At 41.1% G+C, this 15,130-nt stretch overlaps 1 protein-coding gene across 1 annotated transcript; it reads left to right on the top strand.

The window, feature by feature from the left end:
• Window positions 1-5,834: 5,834 nt before the first annotated feature.
• On the top strand, window positions 5,835-14,111 carry LOC148123495 (preferentially expressed antigen in melanoma-like protein 7). Its single transcript, XM_087897029.1, has 5 exons — window positions 5,835-6,274; window positions 7,734-7,870; window positions 9,391-9,569; window positions 12,966-13,203; window positions 14,053-14,111. The coding sequence occupies exons 1-5, from the start codon at window positions 5,835-5,837 to the stop codon at window positions 14,109-14,111; spliced, it is 1,053 nt and encodes a 350-aa protein (XP_087753155.1).
• The last annotated feature ends 1,019 nt before the right edge of the window (window positions 14,112-15,130 follow it).

Genomic DNA, 15,130 nt, shown 5'->3' with positions numbered 1-15,130 from the left:
TCAATTAAAAAACAAAACAAAACACACCAACCACTATGAAAACTGGAAGGCTACATGAATATAGCACTGGAGCAAACGGAAGAGTATGTAAATGGGCAGCTGAAGACTAAGTATGGGGATGCGTTCATCCGCAGAAACAATGTGCTGTATATAAGTACACAGAAGCGAAGGATGTGAAGACGCCAGGAGCAGCTCTCTTCACACTTGGATGTACTTTATTATGAAGAGCTTGGTTTTTTTGTTCTTTTACGACCAACTAACTTTTATACCAAATAAAACACATACACTATGTTTGTATACTTGTAAAGGAAAACGTACTAAATAATATAATCAATAAATTAAAAAATTCTTCCTAATCTCCAAAGTTAACTAATTTTGTTTTCCTAGAAGGAATTGTGGGTCAAACAAGTTGGCTTCATACAACAGATGTAGGAATAGTTCAACATACAAAAATCTGTCAACGTAATCCACCATATAAACAAGCTGAAAAATAAAAACCACACGATCATCTCATTAGATGCTGAAAAAGCATTTGACAAAATACAATATCACTTCATGATAAAGGTCTTGGAGAGAGCAAGGGACACAAGGAACGTACTGAAACATAATTAAGGCAATATACAGCAAGCCAACAGCCAACATCAAACTAAATGGAAAGAAACTCCCAGCGATTCCACAGAAATCAGGAACAAGGTTGTCCACTCTCTCCATATCAATTCAGTATAGTTCTTGAGGTCCTAGCTAGAACAATAAGACACCAAAGGGAAATCAAGGGGATACAAATTGAAAAAGAAGTCAAACTCTCACTGTTTGCTAATATGATAGTTTACATAAGTGATCCCCGAAATTCTACCAAGGAACTTTTACAATTCATAAACACTTTCAGTAGTAATGTAACAGGATACAAGATTAACTCAATATACTCAGTAGCCCTCCTATACACAGGTGATAAAAGGGCTGGGGAAGAAGAAATTAGAGACTCAACATCCTTCAAAATAGCCACAAATGGCATTAAATATATCTGAGTAACTCTAACCAAACAAGTGGAAAACTTCTATGACAATAATTTTAAATCTTTGAAGAAAGAAATTGAAGAAGACACCAGAAAGTGGAAAGATGTCCCATGTTCTTGAATAGGCAAAATTAATATAGTAAAAAGGCAATCTTACCGAAAGCAATCTCCACATTCAATGCAATGCCTATCAAAATCCCAGCAAAATTCTTCAAAGACCTTGAAAGAATGGTACTCAACTTCATATTAAAAAGCTGAGGATAGCCAAAACAATCCTGTGCAATAAAAGAACTTCTGGGGGCATCACAATCCTGGACTTCAAACTCTACTACAGAGCTACAGTACTGAAAACAGCCTGATATTGTCATAAGAACAGACAGGAGGACCAATGGAACTGAAGAGAAGACCTGGATATCAATCCACACATCTTCAAACACCTGATCTTTGATAAAGAAGCAGAAAATATCAAATGGAAAATAGACAGCATATTTAACAAGTGGTGCTTGGCATAACAGGATACCAACATATAAACAAATAAAAATAGACCCATATCTATCACTATGCAAAAAACTCAAGTCCAAATGGATCGACAACCTCAATATAAAGCCAGCCACACTGAACCTTATAGAAGAGAAAGTGGGAAGTACACTTATTGGCACTGAGAACCACTTTCTAAATATAGCCCCAGCAGCATAGACACTGAGAGAAACAATTAATACATGGGACCTCCTGAAACTGAAAAGCTTCTGTAAAGCAATGGACATGGTCAACAAGGCAAAACAACAGTCTATAGAAAGGGAAAAGTTCTTCACTAACCCCACATCAGACTGAGGTCTGATCAAAATATACAAAGAACTCAAGAAATTGGACATCAAAAGATCACATAATCCAATAAAAAAATTAAGTACAGACCTAAACAGAACTCTCAACGAAGGAATCTAAAATGGCTGAAAGACTTTTAAGAAAATGTTCAACATCCTTATTCATCAGAGAAATGCAAACCAAAATAACTCTGAGATTCCATCTTACACCTGTAAGAATGGCCAAGATCAAAAACTCTGTTGACAACTTATACTGGAGAAGTTTTAGGGAAAAGGGAACACTTCTGCATTGCTGGTGGGAAAGCCAGTTGATATATCTCCTTTCAATGTCAGTGTGGCGATTTCTCAGAAAATTAGGAAACAACTTTCCTCAGGAACCAGTAATACCTCATTTGGGTATATATCCAAAGGATGCTCAATCATGCCACAAGCACATGTGTTCAACGATGTTCATAGGAGCTTTGTTTTTAATAGCCAGAACCTGAAACAACGCAAATGCCCCTCGATTGAAGAATGGTTAAAAAAAAGGTGGTACATTTACACAAAGGTGGTACTACACAGCAGAAAAATATAATGACAGCTTGAGTTTTGCAGGAAAATGGATGGAGTTAGAAAACATTATTTTAAGTGAAGTAACCCAGACACAGAAAGACAATTATCACATGTACTCACTCATAAGTGGTTTTTAAACATGAAGCAAAGAAAGCTAACCTACAAACCTCAATACCAGAGAACTTAGACAACAATGTGGATGCTAAGAGAGACTTACATAGATATAATCTACATGAGAAATGGAAAATAGAAAAAGCCAAGATCTCCTGAGTAAATTGGGAGCATAGGAACCATGGAAGAAAGTTGAAGGGAGGAGGAAAGAGGTTGAGGGGGGGAGAAGAGAAAAATATAGAGCTCAATAAACATCAATAAAATAAAATTAAAAAAGAAAAGAAGAGGTTTAAGTGGATAGAGATTTAATCCCCTAATCAGTTGGAAGCATATCCTTTAAGGGTGGGACCACAAAAGGCAGGTGTGAAGGAAAAGGAGTATAAAAAGGGCTATAGGATGCTGAGAACACCCTCAGTGTCATTAAGGTGCACTCACTCACAGCTGGCCCTTCTGGAGATAGAAGTCCTGTCACCAGTGTCCAGATCAGATAAGCACTCACCTCCATCAGGAGGAATGTTTACCTGAAGGGTAGGACTCCTTAGCAATGTACCTATAGTTCACTGTGGTTAATTAAAATGAGAGACGAAATCTTTGCGAATTTACTTGAGTTGTTGCTTTTGTGTGGTTTTGTTTTAATGGAAAATGCCATTAAATGCTTGTGTTTTTGTTCATGTGCTTTTTTCTTTGTTTTGTTTTGTTGTTGTTTCTTTGAGATGGGGCATCAGATATGCAAGTTTGGTCTTGACCTACAGTCACTCCTTTGTCTCTTTGCCTCAAAGTTTCATTGTGGAACTCAAATTAGCATCTTTCTTCTAGGTTAATTCTTTTATAAATCCATTAAATTAAGTCTCATAAATTATGTGTTTGCAGTTGTAAGGACTGAAATTTTCTCTTTACTTTATTTTATTAATCAAGGTGTTTTGGAGGCAGGTTCTCAGAGAGCAAAGCCTGGCATTGAGCACCAGCTCATTCCTGGTCTGTCTATCCTGCTAGGCCCATTCTCGATTGTAGTGGTATACTGTTTGTTAGGATAAATATTGCCAGAGGACAAGAGACAAAACTAAAGCAACTAGAGGTCAGGCAATGAGGTCACACACCTTTAATCTTATGATTTGGCAGACAATCATGTTTGAAGAGATTGCTAGTTTGTTTCTGGCTACTCAGACCTGAAATAATCACACAGAAACCATATTATTAGCAATGTTATTTGACCAATAGCTTACATATTTCTGGTTACCTACTAACCTAAATTAACCCATTTCGATTCATCTGTGTATTGCCACAAGGCTATGGCTTACTGGGTAAAGGTTGTGAGTCTGTCTCTGGCAGGGCTGCATGGCTTCTCTCTCAATCTGCCTTCTTTCTGCCAGAATTCACAGTAGTTTACCCTGTCTAGAGCTTCCCTATGCTATCACAGGCCAAGGAAGATCTCTCTTTATTAAGCAATCGATTCACAGCATACACAGGGGAATCCCACATCAGAGTCAGATGGACCTCTGTGATTTCAAGGCCACCATGGGCCACAGACGATCGATGTAAAAACAAATCCAGGTGGTGCTGGCTCACACATTTAATCCCCACCTTAAGGAGTCACAAGCCTTGAATCCCAGCAGTAGAGGGCATATAATTTGGGAGGGGAAAGAGCCAGTGACTGGTTCCTTTGCTCTTCATTTCTTCAGGTTGAAGCTGAATTCTATACTCTGAGTTTTTATTAATTGTACATCATGAGGCTGCTTAGACCCTGGTTGCCCAGCTTTGGTACAGGTAAGAATAAATCACATATGCTCAGGTTAACACTCCCGCAAAACTAATTCAAGCAATCAATGGATTAATGGAATCTTCCAGTTCTCCTTCAGTTAAGCATTATTGTTTTCACATGTGGAGCTACGACTCAGTCAGTATAGCCTAAGTAAATATAATCATAATGGGTTTTAAGCAAATGTACAGTCAATATCCCTGTGAGATAGAAGTGTCTCAAAGGGATGTAGAAATACTAAGGGATGTCCTGAGGAGAAAGGAGTATAAAAGGACCTAGGAGCCCAGGATTGCCAGACACTTGTGAGTATCTCCTCTCCTATTCATGCGGATTGACTACATGGAGGAGAGAACTGGGGTGAGTTGGACATGGGACCTTATCCCTCTCGTTTCATGAGGGACATTAAGCATAATCAGTCTCAATTTGGTACAACAAGAGACTGGTATATTTGCCTGCTTCTGAATAATTTTTCCAAAGGGAAATGAGATTCAGAACAGCAGAGCATTGTTCTTGGTGAAATAATGGTTAATCTGTAGCTGTGCCGGTTCTAATGATGGATGTCACAAGCTGACAGACTTGAGATGAGCAGATATTAGAAGAAGATACACAGAAATCTTGACTACTGTTATAACAAAGATACTGACCTGGGTTTGTTTCAGGGACGTGTGAGACTTACAAAACACTAGGTTATGACATGAGTATTTGTATCCTGTATATTTTCCCAGGTCCTTCTTTATCAAGATCCATCAGAATGAGTTTGAAGGCTCCACACACAATCCTGGAGATGGCAGTGAAAAGTCTCCTGAAGAATAAGGACTTTGACATTTCAGTACTGCAGCAGGTACCCATGGAACTCTTCCCATCCCTGTTCAAGGAGGCTTTCAACAGCAGATGCATGAAGATACTGACCGCATTGGTGGCCTCATGGCCTTTTGCATGCCTCCCTATGGGAACAATGATGAAGGTTCCAGATGTGGTGATATTACAAGTTGAACTTGCTGCTATTGAAATGCTGCTGACACAGATGTTTCACCTCAGGTAGGGGCAAAGGAAAATAAAAATGGGGTCACCTAATACCTAAAAAAGGGCATGACCAGTCAAGTGGATAAGATCCATGATGGATCAGATGTATCTGTTGTTATCAGACTGGAAGATGGTAGAAACACATGTAACTACCTAATGTAGTTCCAGTAGTTTGGGGCATATCAATATAGATGAAGCCATAATAGAAGCAGCCTTCCCTGTCATTTCCTCTAGGTAATCAGAAGTCAACACTAACTGAAGGGAGGAAAGCAGGAAGTATATCCTGGTGTAGCTTATGCTAAGAGCACTTGCCTGACAGGTCTTGCTAAGATTAGAGAAGTGGAAGGGAAAGCTGAGTCTGTTTTAGTTTTTTTTTTTTCATTTTGACACCTTGACTTTTTCTCTCACAGAAGGTCGAAGCTTCAAGTGCTGGACCTAAGGGATGAGTCCAATCGCTTCTGGGATGTCTGGCATGGACTAGAAGGTTTAGACTGCTCAAAAGGAATGCTGAGTTAGGAGCAAAAAGGCAAAGACCCCAAGATATGCCCCAAGGCAACCCATGAATGTAGTGACTGATTTTGACCTAAAAGATGAACTGCATGAGCGACAAGCATACTTGCTGCAGTGGGCCCAGCAGCAAAAAAGGTCTGTGAAGCTTTACTGTATGAAGATGACAATCTGTGAAACCCCTGTGGAGCTTATCATGGCCATCTTGAAAGTCTTCCCACCAGAATCTGTGGAAGAACTTGAATTATCCAGAAACTGGAGTCTGGCAACACTGAGTAGTTTTGCACCTCCCTTAGATCAGATGAGAAATTTGCACAAACTCCATCTAAAGCGAATTTTCATGTACGTTGACATAGGTACAAATCCTTTGTCAGACAGAGAGGAGAAATGTGAATCTAGGTTCCTGTCTAAGATCTTCAAATTAAGCTGTCTCAAGCACCTCTCGATGAATGATGTATTCTTTTCTGGTGAGCTCCTGAAACACTTGTGCAGGTAAGAAACGATAGAGAGCTGTTTTTGGTAACATAGGAGAACTTCCTCTAGTACATAGAGATTATTGAGCACCTGAGAATAGCCAGGAACTGTGAATTTCACAATGATGCTCTCTGTATGATCTTGATTCCATCTTAACCAGCCAAAACACAGTCACTTCAATGACCATTCATCATTCAGTGGATGAGCTTTCGTTAGAGAATTGCACAGAAATTTCTTTCTAATAGGTGGACTATTGAGTCATGTGTTATCTTTTGTGTGTGTATTATATATACTTCTTTGTGGTCTGGGTACCCTGAAAAGTAGGAAACAGGAGGGAGCAGGTTTTCCTAAGAAAGGCAAAAGTTATGCCTGGAGAGTTGAACTGGGGATCTCTGTCCACATAGATTGTGAAGAGTAACTCAGTTTCAATTCTCATGTGGACTGTCAGTCAGCTTTTCTCTCCATGTGGAGGGAAGGATGATCTGAGTAGAGCTTTGAGCTTACCAGATAGAAACTTGGCCAAAATGGCTGACATTGATGATCTGTTTCAGGATTGAAGCATTTTTCTGAGCCTCTCCTATGCTAATGAAACAGGCCTGAGAAGGCAATGGGCTGTCCCTAGTGAGCAGACACCAAGAGGCTGCCCATTGGCCGTTGAGCTCCAAGATAAGAAAGACTGATTTTGTCTATTTCCAATCTCCAGGATGAAAGCTACATGATTTTCATCGGGTTCACCTTCTTATTTAGCTTCTCTAGGATCACGAATAATAGGCTCAAAGACCTTTAATTATGGTTAGAATCCACTTATGAGTGAATACATACCATATTCCTCTTTTTGGGTCTGGATTACATCACTCAGTAAAGCGTTTTCTATTTCCATCCATTTGCATGCAAAATTCAAGATGTCATTGTTTTTTACCGCTGAGTAGAACTCTAATGTATATATGTTCCACACCTTTTTTAACCATTCTTCTATTGAGGGGCACCTAGGTTGTTTCCAGGTTCTGGCTATTACAAATAGTGCTGCTATGAACATAGTTGAACAAATGCTTTTGTAGTATGTTAGGGCATCTCTTGGGTATATTCCCAAGAGTGGAATTGCTGGGTCCTGAGGGCGGTTGACTCCCAGTTTCCTGAGAAACCGCCACACTGATTTCCACAGTGACTGCATGTGGGGATCCACACGTGTTTGAGATCCGCCATTACAAGATGGCGCTGAGAAGCATGGTAAACAAGATAAGCAATTCTATTTTTGGCGCGAGTCTTGCCTTAGTTTGCCTAGCAACAGCTTTGCACCAATCCTAGCCTGACTAGTGTCCTGTTAGGGGGGAATATCCTTTTCAACCTGCATATAAGCCGCCACTCCTCCCAGCTCGGGGCCCCTCACTTCCAGCTCTCCCTCAACCAAACAGGCTTCATTAAAGCGTGATCAGAGAAGAATCCTCGTGTCGGTGGTCTTTCTTCCCCTGCTGGTCAGGGGGCGCGCCACAGCTGGTGCCAAAACCCGGGACCACAGCTGGTGCCAGAAACCCAGACACGGGACTGAGCATCTAGCCGACACCTGTGAGGGGCCGAAGAGAATTCAGAACTCTACACACAAAGCGGACGACGTCGGTAAGTCCTCTCAGGTACGCTGTGGTTTGCTCTGTTTGTTATTCTGCTAACCCTTGTGGTCTATTTTTGTTGTTTTTGGCTGCGGTGTGATGAACCTGGAAAGGAGTGTCTTTGTTGGGTGTAGAAATCGAGAGTAAGTCCGCTGTAGATAAAGCGGCTTTCAACTAACACCAAGGCCTCGTAAATAAAGAAATCAAAAGTAAGTCCGCTGTAGATAAAGCGGCTTTCGACTAATACCAAACAGAGTCTGTTGAAACAAAGGGGTTTAAAGGTTTCTACGAGTACGGTTCAGACCATCGTCAAGGACATAGATAAGACTACACCGTGGTTTGCCTTCTCTGGCGATCTCACCCTCAATTGTTGGGAGAAACTAGACAGAGACCTTGAGAAAAATGATCAATTAGGCAGAGGAACGCTCCCCTTGTAGAGATTGGTACATTCGTGCCTTAAAAAAGAAAAAAATATAAAAGTAATTAAACAAGGATGCAGGGTACTATCAGAGCACCAGGACAGTTTATCAAAAACAGAATCAAAAGGAGAGGATCAAAACATGCACAAAAAAAAAAAAAAGGCTAGCCAAAAAGAAAAAAAAAGGAGAGGGAAGAAAAGAACCCTCATAAAGAAACACAAAAAGATAATATTAAGAAAAAGCCTCCAGCTCCCTTATATCCGGTGCTGGAAGAATTTGCCTCCCTCGAGATAACAGAGTCAGAGGAGGAGGATAAATTAACTAAACAAGAAGAGGAGGATTTTGCTGAAAAAACAGCAACAGACAGACATGCTCTGTTTGAAAACAATTCCGTCTAATTTTAAGGCCTGCTTTAATGGCACAGGCAAACAAGATTTGCTCTTTAAAACAGAGACATGCAGGTCTCTAAATTCAAAACGAGCCTACTTCCAGTACTGATTGTGCTAAATTTTTACACTGAGAGTTTTTAATACTCTTAAATATTAATTTGGGAGGAGAGTTTTATTTATGTTTTTCTAAAAATGCTGACATACATCTGGGTGCCAACAAGACCGACAAGAAAAATAAAGAAGAAAGATAATCCAGTGGATGCTGAGTGTCCTGCTGTGAAAGATTCATGTGGAGGCAGCAAAGATGACCTTCAGCCTCTTATCTCTTACTCTATTTTGCCTTTTCCTTCCTTAGGAATGGGTGGGAACAGAGATATTCTTGACATGCTGTGTCTAGGTGAAAGTTTTGATGTTATAACTATAAGCTGTGTAGATAAAACTACTCATATGTGTATTACCCCCTATCCTGCTACCCTTAATGATTCCAAAGCTATATCAGCCTTATTAAGTAAAAATTGGTCCCAAAAACTTAAACAGCTTCAAGCTAATTTTACGCTTAAGATACACATGCTTAACCAGACAGTAGTAAAAGTTGTTACATTGGGACAGTTTTCTGATTGGTTAGTGGCTACATTCACCTATTTTAAAGAGTGGGTTGGAGTTGACATGTTCGGCATGATAATTTTTGCAGGTCTGATACTTGTCTTGTTCCTGCTCTGTAGGATGCTGCGTGTTAGAAAACGGGAAAAGGTTACAATTGCTCGAGCTTTGGCAGCTTTGGAAGCCGGCCAGTCCCCCCAAGCATGGATCAGTATTTTTCAGGACCTCTAATCCAGTGCCCTTGCACCTGGAGGCCTTGTTGCCATTGCACCCAGAGGGACTGGATGACCGGTTGGCCCCGGTTAGAGGCTACCACGGGTAGCTTACACCTGAGAGTACACTGATCAGATCCTATCAGGGAGATATGATGCTAAACATATAGGTCGCCCTCAATGTTACCCTATCCCTAGAAAAAGGAGTGACAATATTTTTCAGGGCAACATCCACTATCCCCAGCTATGACCGGTACATTTTCATACGATTTAAAACAAAAGGGGGAAGTGTGGGGATCCACACGTGTTTGAGATCCGCCATTACAAGATGGCGCTGAGAAGCATGGTAAACAAGATAAGCAATTCTATTTTTGGCGCGAGTCTTGCCTTAGTTTGCCTAACAACAGCTTTACACCAATCCTAGCCTGACTAGTGTCCTGTTAGGGGGGAACATCCTTTTCAACCTGCATATAAGCCGCCACTCCTCCCAGCTCGGGGCCCCTCACTTCCAGCTCTCCCTCAACCAAACAGACTTCATTAAAGCGTGATCAGAAAAAAAATCCTCGTGTCGGTGGTCTTTCTTCCCCTGCAGGTCAGGGGGCGCGCCACAACTGCACAAGTTTGCATTCCCACCAACAATGGATGAGTGTTCCCCTCATTCCACATCCTCTCCAGCATAGGCTATTGTTGGTGTTTTTGAGTTTGGCTATTCTGACAGGTGTAAGATGATACCTCAAAGTTGTTTTGATTTGCATTTCCCTGATCGTTAAGGAGGTTGAGCATGACCTTTAGTGCCTTTTGGCCATTCGAAGTTCATCTGTTGTGAATTCTCTGTTCAGTTCAGTACCCCATTTTTTAATTGGGTTAATTGGAGTTTTAGTGTCTAGTTTCTTGAGTTCTTTGTATATTTTGGAGATCAGACCTTTGTCTGATGAGGGGTTGGTGAAGATCTTCTCCCAGTCAGAAAGCAGACTTTTTGTCTTACTGACAGTGTCCTTTGCTTTACAGAAGCTTCTCAGTTTCAGTAGGTCCCATTTATTCATTGTTTCTCTTATTGTCTGCGCTCCTGGGGTTCTGCTTAGGAAGTGGTCTCCTGTGCCTATACCTTGTAGACTACTTCCCACTTTCTCTTCTATCAGGTTCAAAGTGGACGGATTAATGTTGATGTCTTTAATTCATTTGGACCTGAGTTTTGTGCATGATGATAGATATGGATCTATTTTCATTCTTCTACAGGTTGACATCCAGTTATGCCAGCACCATTTGTTAAAGATGCTTTCCTTCTTCCATTGTATACCTTTAGCTCCCTTGTCAAATATCAGGTGTTTATACGTTTGTGGGTTAATACCCAGGTCTTCTATTCGATTCAATAGGTCGACTTCTCTGTTCTTATGTCAATAACAAGCTGTTTTCAATACTGTAGCTCTGTAATAGAGTTTGAAGTCAGGGATGGTAATGCCTCCAGAAGTTCCTTTATTGTATAAGATTGTTTTGGCTACCCTGGGTTTTTTGTTTTGCCATATAAACTTGATTATTGTTCTCTCAAGGTCTGTGAAGAAATTTGATGGGATTTTGATGGGGATTGCATTGAATCTACAGATTGCTTTTGGTAGAATTGCCATTTTTACTATGTTGATTCTCCTAATCCAAGAGCAGGGGAGGTCTTTCGGGTGCATGCGGGGGTGGGAGGGTTGTTGGAAGGGGAGAGGGTTAGAGAGAAGGGAGTAGGGGAGGAATGGGGATAGCTCAGTGGACTGGGATGGGGGGGAGGGAGGAAGGATGGATATGGGATCAGGGAAGAATATATTTCAACTAAGGGAGTCATTTTAGGGTTTACAGGAGACTTGATTATAAATGGGATCCCAGGTCCAAGGAGAGATCCCCAGATTGTTCTCTGGACAGAGGAGAGGGTGCCTGAAACGGCCTTGACCCATAACCATACTGATGAATATTTTGCTTATCACCATAAATCCTTCATCTGGCGATGGATGGAGATAGAGACAGAGACCCACATTGGAACACTGGACTTAACTCCCTAGGTCCAAACGAGAAGCAGAAGGAAAGAGAACGTGAGCAAAGAAGGCAAGACCAGAGGGAACCTTCATCTGACAATGGGTGGCGATACAGACGGATACCCACATTGGAGCACCGGACTGAGCCCCCCAAGGTCCAAATGAGGAGCAGAAGGATGAAGAACATGAAAAAGGAAATCAGGACCGCGAGGGGTGCGATCACCCACTGATACAAGGGAACGGATCTAATGAGAGTTTACCAAGGCCAGTTGGACTGGGACTGAACGAGGACGCGACCCAACCAGATTCTCTGAATGTGGTCGGATTCTCTAAATGTGGCTGGCCCGGAGTCTTTCTGAAAAGCCATTGACAACGACACTGGGACTTGTTTCCTCTGCATATACTGGATTTTGGGGATCCAGTCTGTTTGGATGCTCACCTTCCTGGACCTGGAGGGAGGGGGAAGGAACTTGAACTTCCCACAGGGCAGGAAACCCTGACTGCTCTTAGGGATGGAGAGGGAGGACTAGAGGTACTGGGGGGAGTGGGAGGGTGTTGGGAGGAGGGGCGGAAATGGAAACTTTTATAATTTAATAAAATTACTTTCTAAAAAAAAAAGAAAAAAAGAAAGACTGATTTTGATTCAGTGTTCCCCTGCCCTGGGTGATGTTTGTATCAGGTTGACAAAGGATAGAGTCCTCTGAGAAGTGGGAACCTCAAATTGAACATCCACTTACAATATTTTTTCAGGCAAGCATGTAGGAAATTTCTTGCACTTAGGGATTGATGAGGGAGGGTAAAGTCCATTGTGTCTTGATCTATTCCTGAGCTAGCATTTCTGGTTTTTTTTTTTAAGGAAGCAGGGTGAGCAGGACATGGTAGGGAAACCATAAGCATTGTTTCTACGTGGCATCTCTGTATACATCCTGCTTGCTGATTGCTACCCTGTTTCTCTTCCTGTCCTGACTTCCCTCTGGGATGGATTGTGCATTTCTAAACTTCAGGCGAACAAATCTTTTCATCGCCTTTTCATCGGTCATTTTGTTTTGTCCTAGCAATAGAATCCAAACACAGTTATCTGCTCTGTAGAAGTGTGCACATGACTAGGCTTTCCCATGCTGTTTGACAGAAGTAATCTCTTGTTCTTTGCCTAGATCCATGAAGTGCCCTGTGGAGTCTCTTTCCATCCAATGTGGCAGGTTGTCTGAGCCAGACCTGGAACATTTGTGTTTGTGGCTGAGGCTTTATCAGCTGAAATATCTGAACCTACATAGTCTATCATTACTCCACTTAAGTCCTACACATCTCCAATTTCTCCATGAGAAGGTGCCAGACAATCTGCAAATTCTGGAGTAAAAGGACTGCTCGATCAGAGATTCTCAACTTAATGCCCTGCTGCCTACCCTGAGCAAGTGCTCCAAGCTCAATAGGGTCAATTTTCTCAACAGTGTCATCTCTACATCTCTTCTGAAGGACTTTCTGCATTGCAAGGCCAATCTAAGCACGCTGACTGAGGAGTTCTACCCTGCCCCATTGGAGTGCTATGATCAAGTGGGTCATATCCTTGAGGACAAATTTACCAATCTGTGTCCTGATCTCCTGAATATACTCAGGTCCAAAAGACATCCCAAGAAAGGCTTATTTCTTACAAAATTCTGCCATAAATGTGTCCGGTTCTGTGTCTATGACCTGGGGACTTGTCATAAAAAAGGTAGAGGATGCTTCTTGTATACTGATTAATGATATTGTGTGTATATGACTTTCAATAAAATGTCCAAGAACATGGCTTCTGGTAGTCTTTGATTCGTCATGAATAAAACTGTTTCTGTGGAAACAGGTCAGATGGACTAAATTCATTCTTGGGCTCCAAAAAGGTGTCATCTGTGCCTGGCTCCAGGAGCAGACAAGGCCGAAACTATGATTGTCACAGATTTGGTGAGTGATGGTGCAAATGTGTGTAAGGTACTCAGATTCTCGGGGTTTGCTGGGTGGAGGTGTGGCATGGGATGTGCTTTCCAAAGCTAGGGCCTAGATAGAAGACAATTCATCTGGAAAAACAGACATGTCCTTTCCACGGATATTCTGAGCCTAGGCTTTTTGGCCCAAATATTGATGGAGTATGGTTGTACATGTAGGGAGACTGCTGTTTTCTCTGAGGCTGGTGGGTTGTGTTTGGGCACATGATGTGCCACTCTGGGCTAGAACCAAGAGAGCAGAGCCTCCCTGGTTTAACCAATGAGAATCTGGCAATATAATCTATGATACAAATAAATTGAATAAAAAAACATGATTATATCACTAGAGGATAAAAAAAATCCTCTGACAATATAAAATGCCTCTTGTAAGTTACAGGTCTTGGAGGGAACAGGGATACAAGGAATGTAGCTAAACCTAATAAAACACTATACAGCAAGCCAAAATCTAACAACAAATAAATGGAAAGACATTCAAAGTGATTACACTGAAAGCAGGAAGAAGATAAGCCTGTCCACTCTTTCCATATCTACTCAAAGTTATACTTGAAACTGGAAAGAAATAATTCAAAGTTTCCTTTCTGCAGGTGCAATGATGATATATAAAAGTGACCCAAAAATGCGACCAGATGACTCTGCCAAATGATGAAAAGTTCATTAAAGTGGCAGGGTACAAGATCAACTCAAAAGTAGCAGAAGCCCTTCTATATATAAATGATAAAAGGTCTGAGAAAATAATCAGGGTAAATTCCTTTACAATTGCCACAAATAAGGTCAAATATCTTGGGGTAATGCTAACCAAAGAAGTGAAAAACCTGTATGCAAAGAACTTTTAAGTCCTTCAAGAAAGGACTTGTAGAAGGTATCAAAAAATGGAGAGATCTTCCATGCTCTTGGATAGGTAAGATCAATACAATAAAAATTGCAATCTTTCCAAAATCAATCTGGAATTTCATTCCAATCACCATCAAAAATCCCAACCCATTCTTCAAAGACCTAGATAGACCAAGAATCAACTTGAAAAGGAAGAACAAAAAAAGCCCGGATTGCAATATCAGCTCATTACAAGAGAAGAACCCCTGGAGGCATCACTATTCCTGACTTCAAGCTCGACTATAGACTTATAGTAGTGAAAATGCCAGCTCAGGCTTGGCATTAAACTTTCAGGTGGATCAACGGAACTCAAGTGATGACTCTGATATTGCTCCACACACCTGGACACCTGATTTTTGACAATGGAATCTAAAATTAAGTACTGAAAAAAAAGCAACTTCTACAAAAGGCGCTGACATAACTGGATGTCAACATGTAGCAGGATGTGAAATCAATCTATCTATCTCCATGCATAAACTATCTATCTATCTCCGTTCACAAGCTTAATTCCAAATGGATCAAAGATTGCAGTATAAATCCAGCCACACCTAACCTCATGGACGAGATATTGTGAGATATCCTTTAACACATGGGCACAGGAGACTACTTGTTAAATATAAAATCAGTAGCAGAGACACTGAAGTGAGAGCAACAATTAATAATGTGGACCTTCTGAAACTGAGAATCTTCTAGAAGGCAGAGGACATAGGCAATAAGGCAAACAACAGCCTTCAGAATGGGAAAAGATCTAAACTAACTCCATATCGGACAGAGGACTAATCTGCAAAATAT

This window comes from Myodes glareolus, chromosome 1, assembly GCF_982192425.1.
Source record: "Myodes glareolus chromosome 1, mMyoGla1.1, whole genome shotgun sequence".
Taxonomy (NCBI): domain Eukaryota; kingdom Metazoa; phylum Chordata; class Mammalia; order Rodentia; family Cricetidae; genus Myodes; species Myodes glareolus.
This window is presented reverse-complemented; position numbering and strand designations above follow the sequence as displayed.